The sequence below is a fragment of the Erpetoichthys calabaricus genome, chromosome 12, assembly GCF_900747795.2.
Source record: "Erpetoichthys calabaricus chromosome 12, fErpCal1.3, whole genome shotgun sequence".
NCBI classification, from domain to species: Eukaryota; Metazoa; Chordata; class Cladistia; order Polypteriformes; family Polypteridae; genus Erpetoichthys; species Erpetoichthys calabaricus.
The window spans coordinates 50,522,638-50,538,178 of NC_041405.2; the positions used below are offsets into that span (position 1 = coordinate 50,522,638).

General features: G+C 38.1%; 2 protein-coding genes across 11 annotated transcripts in view; one reads left to right on the forward strand and one right to left on the reverse strand.

The window, feature by feature from the left end:
- The window catches only part of yipf6 (Yip1 domain family, member 6), a 798,052-nt gene that overhangs the window by 369,127 nt on the left and 413,384 nt on the right, over positions 1 to 15,541 (forward strand). The gene's annotated exons all lie outside the window — the stretch shown is intronic.
- Positions 1 to 15,541, reverse strand: part of steep1 (STING1 ER exit protein 1) — a 58,240-nt gene that overhangs the window by 31,497 nt on the left and 11,202 nt on the right. The window contains exon 2 of the mRNA XM_028815507.2: positions 1,673 to 1,790. Within this exon, the coding sequence (XP_028671340.1) occupies positions 1,673 to 1,790 (118 nt within the window). The remainder of the gene's footprint in view (positions 1 to 1,672; positions 1,791 to 15,541) is intronic.

Sequence of the window (15,541 nt, forward strand, 5' to 3'; positions counted from 1 at the left end):
GCCAAATCTTGCTTTTTGACACAATGTACTGTATCCTTGACAGTCTACCCTTATAAGCCATGAGACTTTCATCAATGCTGACATCACAGTCTGGAATAAAAAAAATGCTACAAAATTTTGCTACCATGGCCTGGTGTATCTCCCAAATTTTCTTCAATTTGGGTGCTGGATGGGTGTTCTCATCAAAGAATTAATTGTTGGTAAAGTGCAGATATTTTAGAATTCATGAAAACCTGCACTCGGACATGTACAGCTGCCAGAGTGACACTCGGGAATAACACTTTTAGCGCGCCTTTCGCAGCACAAGTAATACTCCGGTCTAACGCTAAGGAGGTTAATATTCTTGCCTAATCTGTTTTTTCTTTTTCTTGTAACTTTCTCTTTGACATCTTGTAAAGCACTTTCAGCTACACTGTTAGTATGAAAATATATTATATATATATATATATATATATATATATAAATATATAAATAAATTCATACAATAGGGTAATTTGAAAATCTGCCTAATGAACAGATTATCCTATGACTTCCATTGAAAAGGATTATAAAGTTTGGCAGCAACATTACCTTGTAAAATCATCTGCATCTGGAGGGCATTAGAACATAGTGCTGAAGTGTCTAACAAGATGAAGTAGGAGATGAGATGAGAAGTAGGATCAGGAGACAACTTCATATAAAATATTTGCCTGGGAGTCATATTTAGTCTATCTATGTAAGCACTAGGGCGGCACGGTGGCACAGTGGGTAGCGCTGCTGCCTCGCAGTTGGGAGATCTGGGGACCTGGGTTCGCTTCCCGGGTCCTCCCTGCGTGGAGTTTGCATGTTCTCCCCGTGTCTGCGTGGGTTTCCTCCGGGCGCTCCGGTTTCCTCCCACAGTCCAAAGACATGCAGGTTAGGTGGATTGGCGATTCTAAATTGGCCCTAGTGTGTGCTTGGTGTGTGGGTGTGTTTGTGTGTGTCCTGTGGTGGGTTGGCACCCTGCCCGGGATTGGTTCCTGCCTTGTGCCCTGTGTTGGCTGGGATTCACTCCAGCAGACCCCCGTGACCCTGTGTTCGGATTCAGCGGGTTGGAAAATGGATGGATGGATGGATGGATGTAAGCACTAAAGTTGTGTGTATTGGTAAACAGGATTTTTTTAACATAGTTTCACCATTTTAAATAAAATATTCCTGAGGCAATGTTGACAAATACTTTCAATTTTAAGATCTTGGGGGAAAAAAACCTGATGAACACAAAAGTATTTACTGGAAGAGTCGCAGAGCACTGAATATAGAAAAGAAATTAGCCATTTGTCTTGGGGAAGTGAAACAGAGAAAGCACAAAACAGGGATGAACAAGGAATGGGAAATTAAATGGTATGCCACATAATTTTAAAACATTGTGTATACAGATGTTTCTTTTCTTGGAACATGCACAGTCCAACAACCTCATTGAACCAATTGCACAATTTGCAAATACCACAATTCAAAAAGGAGGGAGAGGTACATGGCTTCAGCAAAAATGAGTTGTGGTAAATTGGAGTAAAAGCATGCTATTTCTAGTTACAGCCAGTGTTTCTACCTACAATATGCCAGATCTCTACAGATGATAAAAAGCATTCCTCTGCTTTTTCAACAGCCAAAAAAGCCAATAATCTTGAAACCTAATTTTTGATAACCACCCACATACCTTCGTAGATAAACTGTCTCATCATCTTCAATATTGCAGAATTTATGAGCATGTTTGGATGCATCAATCAATCTGGCCCTGTCTCGGGGCCTCATAGGAAGTTTCTCAAGCTGACAGTCTGCAAAGACACAAAAGAAAAAAGTTAGTACTAATATAAATAAAGCATATTCCTTATACAACAGCAAGAGCATAACAATTAAGGGATGGTTTTATAGTCTAAGGCACATTAAAGTATCTGTGAAGTTTAATTAAGTATAATACAGACTTGTACACATGAGATTCCATTTCAAGTGTTACAGTAATGACATATCTTTTGTTATCCTAATTGAAATGCATTTTTTTTTTATTTAAAATGACCAATGAATGAGGGGAGAGGTTGGTCTATTTGAATATGTTTCATGTTCATGTACTATTCTGGCTTTTAACAATACTTTAGCAAAAATGTATTTTTTTTTACATGTTGTAAGCATGGAAATAGATGGCTTGTGTGACATGAGTAACATGAGATTTGTTTAATACAGTAATCCCTCCTCCATCGCGGGGGTTGCGTTCCAGAGCCACCCGCGAAATAAGAAAATCCGCGAAGTAGAAACCATATGTTTATACGGTTATTTTTATATTGTCATGCTTGGGTCACAGATTTGCGCAGAAACACAGGAGGTTGTAGAGACACAGGAACGTTATTCAAACACTGCAAACAAACATTTGTCTCTTTTTCAAAAGTTTAAACTGTGCTCCATGACAAGACAGAGATGACAGTTCTGTCTTACAATTAAAAGAATGCAAACATATCTTCCTCTTCAAAGGAGTGCGTGTCAGGAGCACAGAATGTCACATAGATAGAGAAAACAATCTCTAGCAAACAAATCAATAGGGCTGTTTGGCTTTTAAGTATGCGAAGCACCGCGGCACAAAGCTGTTGAAGGCGGCAGCTCACACCCCCTCCGTCAGGAGCAGGGAGGGAGAGAGAGAGAGAGAGAGAGAGAGAGAGAGAGAGAGAGAGAGAGAGAGAGAGAGAGAGAGAGAGAGAGAGAGAGTTTGTTTTTCAGTCAAAAATCAATACGTGCCCTTCGAGCTTTTAAGTATGCAAAGCACCGTGCAGCATGTCGTTTCAGGAAGCAGCTGCACAAAAGATAGCAACATGAAGATAATCTTTCAGCATTTTTAGACGAGCGTCTGTATCGTTTAGGTGTGCGAACAGCCCCCCTGCTCAATCCCCATACGTCAGGATCAGAGAAAGTCAGTGCAAGAGAGAGAGAGAAAAGTAAGCAATTTAGCTTCTCAGCCATCTGCCAATAGCGTCCCTTGTATGAAATCAACTGGGCAAACCAACTGAGGAAGCACGTACCAGAAATTAAAAGGCCCATTGTCCGCAGAAATCCGCGAACCAGCAAAAAATCCGCGATATATATTTAAATATGCTTACATATAAAATCCGCGATGGAGTGAAGCCGCGAAAGGCGAAGCGCGATATAGCGAGGGATCACTGTATTCCAAACTGGTCTCCATATGCCCATTTTTTTAGAAAGTTTGTTATCTCTATTCTCTATGAAAACATTACTTTATGAAATTATATTAATTTTTTTCTGTGCCATCACCCCAAACCACATGGGGTAACAAAAAAATCTATATATTTTGGTAGACAAAATGACCATGTCTTACGTGTAGCTGATTGCCCTTTGTTTAATCAGAGATAAAAAGTTGCTTTGATGGCATTCAGTGAACTGGAATTTTCAAAAAAGGAGACAAATAACACATTGTAACTTTTGATGAATAAGAAGGTATCCACATAGGGCTGGACAGTTCTTTACACTGAATGTCACTGGCAGTCCCTTCTACACCATACCATTTTGCAGATTTCACTGAACAATTTGTAGCATAAAGAAGTTCATTTATATAACACAGTAAGTAAAATGTGCATATTTTGCACCAATTGCATGTTATTTTATTTTGTATGTTGTTGAAACTTTATTACTAACACCACTGAAGGAGATATGCAAATAAGAATTTCACTATACTTTGTATATCTCTCTATTATGAAAAAAAATCTTGTGACGAGACATGATCTTCTGAAGAGAGGCAGAGACACTTTCACTTCCCGCGACATGGTCAAGTCACGTCATACTGACATCCATTGGAAGCATGTGAGCTGGTGACCTAGGCAATGAAAGTAATAATCAGCAGGAACAAGTGCAATTGAAAACCTTGCAGGTCCAAACAGGGTCAGAAATAAAAGACAAAAAGAATAAAAGCCACAGTAGAATTTCATAAAGACATTCAAAAATGTTGGCACCATACACATGCAGAGCAGGTTACAGATTATGAAAGCAGTGGAACTCGAAAGGCTCAAATAAAAAAAAAAAAAAAAAACAAAAAAAAAAACACCTTGGCACGATACACATGCAGAGCAAGTTCAAAAATATGACAGTACTAAAATTTGAAAGTGTCAATAAAATGAGAGCACAGATTGCATTCACGGAAATTATTATTAGGTGAAATAACGGAACAGCAAAAAGAGATCAAATATATGGACAAGGGTGATATGTCGGAAGTATATAGATATTGTAAGGCTTTAAAGTTTAAGTCGGAGACTTGTAGATGGTCTAATTCGTGTTGCCATCAGGGAAAAATACTGCTGCTTCTTAAAGAAGACGCGTTTCCGCAGGAATTCAAAGATTTGTACAGTGGGGCAAAAAAAGTATTTAGTCAGCCACCAATTGTGCAAGTTCTCCCACTTAAAAAGATGAGAGAGGCCTGTAATTTTCATCATAGGTATACCTCAACTTTGAGAGACAAAATGAGAAAAAAAATCCAGAAAATCACATTGTCTGATTTTTGAAGAATTTATTTGCAAATTATGGTGGAAAATAAGTATTTGGTCACTTACAAACAAGCAAGATTTCTGGCTCTCACAGACCTGTAACTTCTTCTGTAAGAGGCTCCTCTGTCCTCCACTCGTAACCTGTATTAATGGCACCTATTTGGACTCGTAATCAATATAAAAGACACCTGTCCACAACCTCAAACAGTCACACTCCAAACTCCACTATGGCCAAGACCAAAGAGCTCTCAAAGGACACTAGAAACAAAATTGTAGACCTGCACCAGGCTGGGAAGACTGAATCTGCAATAGGTAAGCAGCTTGGTGTGAAGAAATCAACTGTGGGAGCAATTACTAGAAAATGGAAGACATATAAGACCACTGATAATCTCCCTCGATCTGGGGCTCCACGCAAGATCTCACCCCGTGGGGTCAAAATGATAACAAGAACGGTGAGCAAAAATCCCAGAACCACACGGGGGAACCTAGTGAATGACCTGCAGAGAGCTGGGACCAAAGTAACAAAGGCTACCATCAGTAACACACTACGCCGCCAGGGAGTCAAATCCTGCTTGAGCCAGTACATGTGCAGGCCCGTCTGAAGTTTGCTAGAGAGCATTTGGATGATCCAGAAGAGGATTGGGAGAATGTCATATGGTCAGATGAAACCAAAATAGAACTTTTTGGTAAAAACTCTACTCATCGTGTTTGGAGGAGAAAGAATGCTGAGTTGCATCCAAAGGACACCATACCTACTGTAAAGCATGGGGGTGGAAACATCATGCTTTGGGGCTGTTTTTCTGCAAAGGGACCAGGATGACTGATCCGTGTAAAGGAAAGAATGAATGGAGCCATGTATCGTCAGATTTTGAGTAAAAACCTCCTTTCATCAGCAAGGGCATTGAAAATGAAACGTGGCTGGGTCTTTCAGCATGACAATGATCCCAAACACACCGCCCGGGTAATGAAGGAGTGGCTTCGTAAGAAGCATTTCAAGGTCCTGGAGTGGCCTAGCCAGTCTCCACATCTCAACCCCATAGAAAATCTTTGGAGGGAGTTGAAAGTCCGTGTTGCCCAGCAACAGCCCCAAAACATCACTGCTCTAGAGGAGATCTGCATGGAGGAATGGGCCAAAATACCAGCAAGAGTGTGTGAAAACCTTGTGAAGACTTACAGAAAACGTTTGACCTCTGTCATTGCCAACAAAGGGTATATAACAAAGTATTGAGATGAACTTTTGTTATTGACCAAATACTTTTTTTCTACCATAATTTGCAAATAAATTCTTCAAAAATCAGACAATGTGATTTTCTGGATTTTTTTTCTCATTTTGTCTCTCATAGTTGGGGTATACCTATGATGAAAATTACAGGCCTCTCTCATCTTTTTAAGTGGGAGAACTTGCACAATTGGTGGCTGACTAAATACTTTTTTGCCCCACTGTAGTTTGGTGAAAGTGAAATCCACAAACACTACAGGCAAAATATACGCGTCTACAATAATCTTTTCGTGTTAGCATCATTCAATGCAAAAAAATGTTGATTTACACAATAATGGACCATACGCTATGAGAATCTGTGTTCCCGCAACAATTACAGCTACGACAAGTTTAATTTAGAAAAAAAAAAATTTGGTCAGGTGTATCTTTATGATCACAGAGAAGCAATGCAACATACAATCGTAAGAGTTAAACAATCCGACGTAACAGAAATTAGCCAATAATGGATACAAATCCATACGTTCAAAAGTATTGCATGTTACACAAAATTTATCAGAAAACACGGACAAAGACATTTTCTTGGATTTCTATTTGAATCCAAAAGATCACAGTCGCATTTATAATAAAACCACATGACGAACTGTCAGCTATAATAATTTCGAAAGACGTAGATATCAAAGACAGAGTAGATATTCGTGTATATCCAAAGGCAAAGCATGATTCATCATTTCTGTCAAATACATCGCCACATGGCGACCCTTTACTCTTTCCTTTGGTTTTCCCAGATGGCGAAACAGGATGGTCATACAATATGAAACAAACACATTCAGAAAAACGAACAACACCCAGACAATATTTCGGGTCAAAATTGGCGATACCTTCCCATGTATTTAACCCACTTCTATCATCTCAACATCTATCACAACATTACATTTTTAATGCGTATGTAAAAGTCACAGCTAATAGTCTCTTCTTTATTAAATCAAATAAAGCTAAACTTAGAATGGAACATATGCAAGGTCTCATTGATCACGTTCAAAATTCAAATATCAATAGTTCAGACAAATTTAAAATAGGTAAAGCAGTAATATTACCATCCATCATGTCAAGGTAGTCCGAATATCATGATGCAATGGCAATATCCAGAACTATCGGTCGGCCAGATTTCCTTCTTACAATGACGTGCAATCCACAATGGCCAGAAATCTGCAGCTACTTGAGAACAATGCCACCAGCTACATTGGCTCTGGATAATCCCACTTTCATAAGTACATTGTTTAATCAGAAAGTCTTATTTTTACTGAATGAACTTGAAACGGTGATCAGGCAAAAAGGAGATCCTGATATGCCAATCGTATTAAAACATTTAGTTTCCCCGTGAGAATTGCTTTTGCAATGACAATTAAAAAAATTATAAGGTAACAAACATTTGAAAAAGTCGGTTTATGTATAAGAGACAAAGAAACTATATTCACTCACGGACAGTTATATGTTGCATTATCACGCTGTAAGACCAAACAAGGAATCAAAATTCAATGCAATCTTGAAGAAAAGTTCATTCCACATATTGCTTTTACTGAAATTTTAAAATAAACAGTGAACATAATGCATATATAACAATTCCCATGGAAAACAAAAAACTTTAAAATTGTATTTCCACAGAACCAAACCTGGGGGTTGGCGAGCGAAGTGAGTAGAGGCGGAGCCCCCTAGTATGGAATAAAGTTAAACATGAACTCAACCACAGGAAGTTGCTGCTTACTGTACATTGTATATAGCAATATTTTCAAAAGGCCTTGCTATTACATTGATGTTTTTCTTCTCTCTCTGTTCTTTCTAACAGCATTGGGAACTTGAGTTGACCTTCAAAATTCACATGTCAGTATGTGTCAGTAACTGTACATTAAAAATATTTTTTAAAAATCCTGTTCACTGTGAGCAAAAAAATTAAGTTTATTTTAACAAATGGTTATCTCCTGGCAAGCGAAGCCCATTTACCCATCTAATATCAAGATATACTGTACAATTCAAACATTTTACTGTTTCAATATTCAGTATGTACACAAGGGATGAATACTTGTGGGAATTAACTGCTGATTGACTCTGCATCTCCATACTAGTGTATTGCTCATGCACAATAAAAAGTATCACTATATTTGGAAATGTGTCTTTGAGTTTGCACTAGAATGTGTTTAAAAAATTACTCTCTCAATAAAATCTGATTTACACTGAATGCGGACTAGTAATAATGTGTATTAATATTCATGGTACTTGCGGATTCCCATTACGTACAGCATTCATAGTTTTCATACTCTTTCTCTGTATGTTTAGCATTCGTTTGCTCAGAGGTTAATATGCTTGCTGCTTCCTGAGCAGCTCTTCTTTTCTCCACCCTAGCGGCCCACTTCTTCTCTTCTTTTGTCTGCATCTTTTCGTAGTAAAACTGATTAAGTCAGTGTTTGTGTTGCAATTATTTAGTAGGTTTTCCTTAATTTTTCACTTAAGCTGGTACTTAAATCATTCTTGAGGCAGATTGAAGACTTAAGATATGAAGAGGTAGGGGAAGTGACGGCGAAGGTGGTAGGGAATGAGAATGGCGCCCCGTACGTATGGGTCGCACGGCCGCCCTGCTGGCTGCTGCTGAGAGTTGATTCTACAATAAAATTAAAAATTAAAAAAAGAGGAATAACCTTGGAGGTCAATCATCACCCCACAAGTGAATAGTAGATGTAGTGTATGTATACCAAATTTCAGGTCAATAGTTCAAATGGTTTGTGAGCTACAGGCGATTTAGAATCCTGGACGGACAAACGGACAGCCATGGTAGCATATTATATAAGAAGATAGCGGAAGGTCTCATATGCATTGAGTGGTTAAGACAGACTTGTGACACTTGCTTCAATGCTTTAAGAAAAGATTTAAATAATGCGTCTTTTTGTGCCGAATGCCTCCACAAGAAAGAAGGCATTCACTATTATCACCAACAACCCTTTCAATTGTTATGAATTCAAACAACCTGTAACAAATTACAAAATATTTTTAATGCAATAATATAATTCTTGTAAGTAATGTCATTTGTTTGCCTAACTGCTTGATGTATGCAATACAGCAGCGTCAGAATAATCACATTTGTAAATGAACAATAAATGCAAACATGAAAAAATAGGCTCTTTTATGAAAAGAAACATCTATGGTCCCATTTGATCCAACAAAGTTTTGATTTGATGACAGCAAAGACCTAAAGATGGGTGGTAATTTTTAAGAAATGCTGATGAAGTGTGTGCTGAGTGATAGCACAGTTATATTTTTGTAGTCACTGTTCCAACAGTATATAAATATTTTGCCCATAGCTTGCACACCAAATAATAAACAGCCTGAAGAACAGTTATTCTCTTTCTTTCCAATTAGGAAAGAGGACTTAGGTTTTGAAAACACTATTAAAACTATTGTTATAAGTGTACAAGTGTAAGATCATACCTTATGCATTAGCAATAAGTGATTCATAGCACATACAGAATGCGTTCAAGACCAGCCAGTGGAAGGAAGAGGCCAAGTATGAAGTCGGCTGTCACAATTCATAATAACAATCTAACACAGAACCTATTGGCTTGACTTAAACAATTCCAGCTCAATTGAATTCAATTCCATCAATATTCACAATGCATGAGAAACTGCATTGAAGAGTAGGCTAGGATATAAACAGAAAATGTTCTCTCTTTACTGTAAATATTTAAAAATGAAATGTAAATGTGTTCCATTTTCAGCAAATTGTGACCCCATACTGTATGTCTACATGAATTAGAGTTTTAATGACTCCTTCATAGAAACAAAATTCTAATATTTCAACAAACCACCTCTGTAAAGGGCCTCAATAATTTGCCTCAAAGAAATAAGCTGCAAAAAAAATGAGCATACTATAAATACAATTAAACACTTAATGAAAAATGTATGAAGTGGGTGTATTATACTCACAAGTTCACTCCTAGAGGCATATGACAAAAAGAGCATCTACTTGAATAACAAGCATTTCTTCAAATTACTACAGAAACTGACAGCAAATTACTGTTTTTTTTTATATTACACATGTCTGAGGCTTCAAACCATAGAGCTTATTAGCATAACATGTCTGCACAATACCTTCCAAGTTGTCATCACATCTTATGATACAAATTAAAAATGAATATGCATAGGGTGATTAGGAAAGGCCTGCCTGCCATTGAGAAATGCTCTTAATCATACCCTCATATTTAAACTCAATCTTTAAATCTGTACTGTGTGCCAACATCACCAAACAGTGAGCCAACAATCTGAGTTACAGTTAGAGCTATAAATAAAGGGCTTGTTTTAGAAAAATCAGACATTGTCACCAGGCAATAATCGGAGGCAAAAAGACAACAGTTACATTACAAGGTAGAGATGGATTTTTCTGTTGAAGGGGAGGGCTATGAAAAAAATCCTAACTCAATTACTATTTATAATAAAAAAGGGACCAATGCTGTTAAAACTAAACCATCAAAGGCCCATTTTATTTTAAATTTTTCAAAACATTAATTCAATTCAGGGTCTCATACGGCTGTTGTTTCAGATTCCAGTCCTGTGTAAGGCCCACTCATATATATATATATATATATCATTCATAGTCTGAATCTCGATCCGATTGTATGGGTAGTTACCTACCGGGTAACGCATGTAGTTGGTTTGCCAGTCTGCATATATATATATATATATATATATATAGCATGTGCCTAAGTGCACACAAGGTCCTTTTCTATTTTGACTTATATTGGATGTATTTTGGAGTTGCAGGAAGAAGCCGCAGAGGAAAATTCACATTCATGTGCCAACTCCATCCAACAAACAAATGTAGGGTGTAACCCAAGTACCTTGGATCCAACAAAGATGTTTAGATTCTGCATTTACATAATCTGATTTATTAATATGCTTACCATGTGTATAATAACATAAATCTATGGGCACTGAAAAAATTAACAGTATTAATAATATCCCTGGTTTTGACTATTGTAGGCATTTGCTGCCAGCTGCCAGTGGACATGTGCAAGTTTAAATAGGCTACTGTTTTGTACCAAGCTTCTTTGCAAAAGCACTGTGGTCTGTGAAGCTAATTTCTACTGCTTGTTAACTACTGCAAACAACATTATGGCAGACAAATTTCAATGCTTGCCAGTTGAAGGCTACTGCACAAGCAATTTCAAAGTAGGCATCATCAAAACAAGATCTAAAATGGACATGAGCAAACGTCATTATGAACAATATCGCCCTGCTCTGTCGCCGGGGAAAACTGTGTGAGCATGCTAGGTTCCACTCAGTCAAAGAAGGTTGGCTGGCCATTAAAATGTATAGGCAATATCATTGAACATGATGTATCTCACGGCTTGTATTCTCAGTCTCGTTCAGGGATCAACAAAAACATTTAAAATTGGACTGCCATTTTTAACATGCTTGAAAGTTTCCAGGGTTCAGCAATTGCAGGGTTCTCAAATGCTAGGATGTTGTAACAAACATTTGGAAAAATTAAGATGCTATTTAAATTAGAAGTCAGCTTGCTTTACCTGCCACTTTACTGCATTTCAATCTGAAGTGTCATTACTTAACATGTCAGTATTTCAGCTCTGTGCACTCCCATTCTTTGCGTCAATTGGTTTGTTTAAACTTGGACTATGAGGGTTGAGATGGTACAATTAAGTCTATTGAGTAAATTGTTCATATATGTTTTTACAGCCAACACTTCTGAATTAGCTGGTAGGGAATCCATTCCCGGACGGGTTTATCCATTCCTGGGAATTCAGGAATCCCGCATGTCATTCCTGGGAATCCCGGGCATCTCAAATGTGAACGGTTTTAGAACGAGCTTCCCCAAAGAGGTGGGATTAGTGTTTGTTGTTGTGCAAGTGTTCACTCTGAGGATGTCAGATTTGTGATTAACAAACTTGGCCCGGTAAAGTGTTTTCCTAAATGTACGAATTTTCATGATATTACAATAGGATGACTTTTAAAAGTAGATTTATTTTCGTGCACATAAAATGTTGCTGGGGAGACGCCATACATACAATAATCAGCTGCACGCCAGCACAGATTAAAATACTTGCTGGAGAGACGTATTACTGCGAGAGAAAATTAAAAGGCACACAATACAGTGACGTATATTACAGCCACATACAAGCCAGTATTACTGTAACAGAAAATAGACGGTCCTTTGCCATTTAATACAGACTGTTCCTACTAAAATTTATGCACTACTATTCTAGCGCCCGTTATTGTAACGGGCTTAATGTCTAGTTTTTAATAATACTATTGCAATATGTTAACACCAATAAAAGACTAACCTTAACTACAAGCAGTTCAAGCAAGCAGTTGTCATATAAGTACATGTATCTAGTTAGTTGCGGTAATAAGAGTGTAGAAAGCACAACGTGTCGGGCGTGCGGTCGTCCAGGCGAGAGCGCACCTTCGTGCAGAATATGCCAGCTGCTGAGAAAGCACGCACTGTATCCACTGAAGTAGGCGGCACAGTCATCAGATACGGATACACTTGTTCTGAACAACGCCCGCGCTTGCCATTGCTCTGAAACATCGCCATTTCAGCTTTTACTGATGCTCTAGTTTTTTGTCATCATTCTGTTATGGCAAGTTTCTTGGCACAGATAATGCGGATGCAACAGACTGACGCATTGCAATTTCAAGTTGCTATTCAAAGCTGTCAACATCACAGACGTCAATGAACTCTGCCCCATCTCAGCATTCCTGAGCTGCAGAATGCAGACACCTCCCACTCCACTGTGCTCAGTCTTAGTGGGAGCCGGCAGACTGACTGCTGCTAGTCTGTTGTTGAATGAATTAATGAGCAACACACTGCACCGTGGGCCAAAAAACTGTGCCACTTAATTATTTTCAACTATAACTCTGTTATTTCTTGATCGATTTTTACACGCTATATGCGCAAGCTTGGCCGTTCCCGTTTTCCCGGGAATTACAGCAGTTTCATTCCCGGGAATGTGGGAATGAAAAATGTCCGGGAATGGATTCCCTATTAGCAGGTGAAGTTTAAAATGCAAGATGGTTATTTTCAAAACACTTAACAGAATACACCCTTTATTTACTTAAAATACACTGAATATGATTCCATTTTGCCGTCTAATTTATAATCTTGTCTTCATGCAGTACTTTCCACCAGCAAATGAAAATGAACGACTTAAGCAAGCTTAAACTTCCAGAATTGGCATCAGTAAACAATCTCTAAGCCAACAAAATGAAAATGTTTTCTTATTTTGGCATAAATACCCAGATAAAAACAATATAAGCAACAGCATAATAATTTATTGTGACCTGTAAGGAGTTGTCAGTAACTTAACTATTTTTAACAAAGTGCAATGGATGGGCAGCATAGCACAGCAGTGCAGTCCTGCGCTTTGCAAAATCAGGGAGTGTCACATTCTGGGTGTTTAGTGCATGGAGTTTGCATGTGGTTTTCCTCCCACAGTCTAAAAACCACATAGGTCAGGCAAATTGGTGGTGCCCTGCCTAGGAATTGTTCGTGCCTTGCACACAATGTTTGCTGGGGTAGGCTCCAGCCTCTGCAGGATGCTGCTTGGGATAAGTGGGTTTCGAGATGGAAGTACATTTTATATATATATATATATATCTATATATATATATATCTATATATATCTATATATATATATATCTATCTATCTATATATATATATATATATATATACACATATATACACACACACACATTTTTATACCAAATGTCATCTAAATGAAAATATACAACAATCTTCCGTATATTTTCATGTAAAATAACAGCAGATGCTTATGCATATTGTCTCTGCCTGCTCACCTTCTATTTTACATCCTTTTTTCTAAAATATTCAGGAGCATTATTTGCACTTTATTGGGTTTCTAAAATACTGATCTCTGAATCTTGTATCCAAATTAAAAGAAATTATTATTATAAAATTCATTAAACACAGTGTACCAAACATTGCAGTACTTTGAAGAAACATCCATTTCAGAGCCACTGCTGAAAAACCAGTGCAACACTTAAGTAGTTAACATTCTTGGCAAACGTTTGCCATAAAGTGTTTGCCAATTGCCTCAAAATGGTGGTTAATGTAAACCTGGCAACCATTACTGTTAAGCCCTGTTTTTTTTGTACTTGAAATGTTAGGCTTCCTTTAATAATAAAAATTTAAATGCTGCTCAGAAGTCTTTAAGACAATGGCTGTAATCATTCACCTTTTCTTAAGGTTATGAAGAAAGCAGGTTTCACATGCCTTGATCCATCAAGGAGATTCTCTAGAGATCATAAATCCTAACTCAGTCTGGCTCTGAATGTCATCACATATGAGAGAGAGAGAGAGATCACTGTGCACCTGCAGACTCGGTAGGATGCTTTTGGACTCCCAAGACCTAAGCTGAATGAAACAGCAATGCTCCAAGAAGAATCTAGAGTTGATGAATTGAGTCTGGGAGATATTTAAGAAGTGTTTCATAAATGGGGTTGTAACTAGAATATAACACTCTAACCAGGAGTTCAAAAAACAACAGAAACAGTGGAAGCAGGGTGATTCCCCAACATCAGAAAAATGTATTGTCTGAGATGGTGTAGGTGAGATCAAGTGCATGATCTTTTATGATGTTGAGGCTATAGCCCATATTGACTAAATGCTTCAAAAAACCCACATAACTGGTCAATATTACAAGTGTTTGCAGCAGTCAAGAAAAATGGACAGGAATGCCATGAAACATTCTCCTTTCGCTTTACAATAATGCCCTCACTTCACAAAGAGTACTCTGCAAAACTCAGGAGTAAAAATGATCCTACATCCACCCTGTTCCCCAGACCTGGTCTTGTCCGATCACCAACTATTCCACAATCTGAAGGTCAACGCTACAGGACATGCATTGCAAATGTGAAGATGTCAAATCAACTACAGAAGAGTTGTTGCATAAACAAGATAAAATGCTTCTGGAATATAACAAATACTGTATATTATTGTTCACAAGAATAATATTTGGTCATTCATTTATATAAAACATTTTATATACAAACAAATCACAAAGCACACTAAATATCCTTTAAAAGTACAAGAGATTTTCATTTTCAATTTTATTTTGAATTACAATATCATTCAAGTGGGCGGCACAGTGGCAGCGCTGCTGCCTCGCAATTAGGAGACCCGGGTTCGCTTCCCGGGTCCTCCCTGCGTGGAGTTTGCATGTTCTGTGTGGGTTTCCTCCGGGTGCTCCGGTTTCCTCCCACAGTCCAAAGACATGCAGGTTAGGTGCATTGGCGATCGTGAATTGTCCCTAGTGTGCGTGTGCCCTGCATTGGGCTGGTGCCCTGCCTGGGGTTTGCTGGGATTGGCTCCAGCAAACCCCCATGACCCTGTAGTTAGGATATAGCGGGTTGGATAATGGATGGATGGATTATCATTCAAGTAGCATTCAAATGCTAATAGAATACACATTTTAAACTGCAGGCTTTTCTGTTTTCTGTCCAGAGGCATGGACTGGCCATGTGCAGGACTTACTTCATTTTATACCTGTCAGCTTCCACAAGTGGCTTTCACACTGATGTGGTGTGCAATGCCAAGTTCTAAGTTGCTCAAGAAATCAATGAAGAGTGTCTAAGCTTACTCAGAGGAACAATGGCTTGGCTGGCTGCAGTAGCAATTATTTATTATTGGTTTCAAAGGGGTGTAACTTTTGTAGCCATAAATGATGGAAGAACCTTTAATGGCCATAGCTAGATATCATGAACCAAGGGTTTGTATGATCACCAACAAGTGACAAGAACAATGGC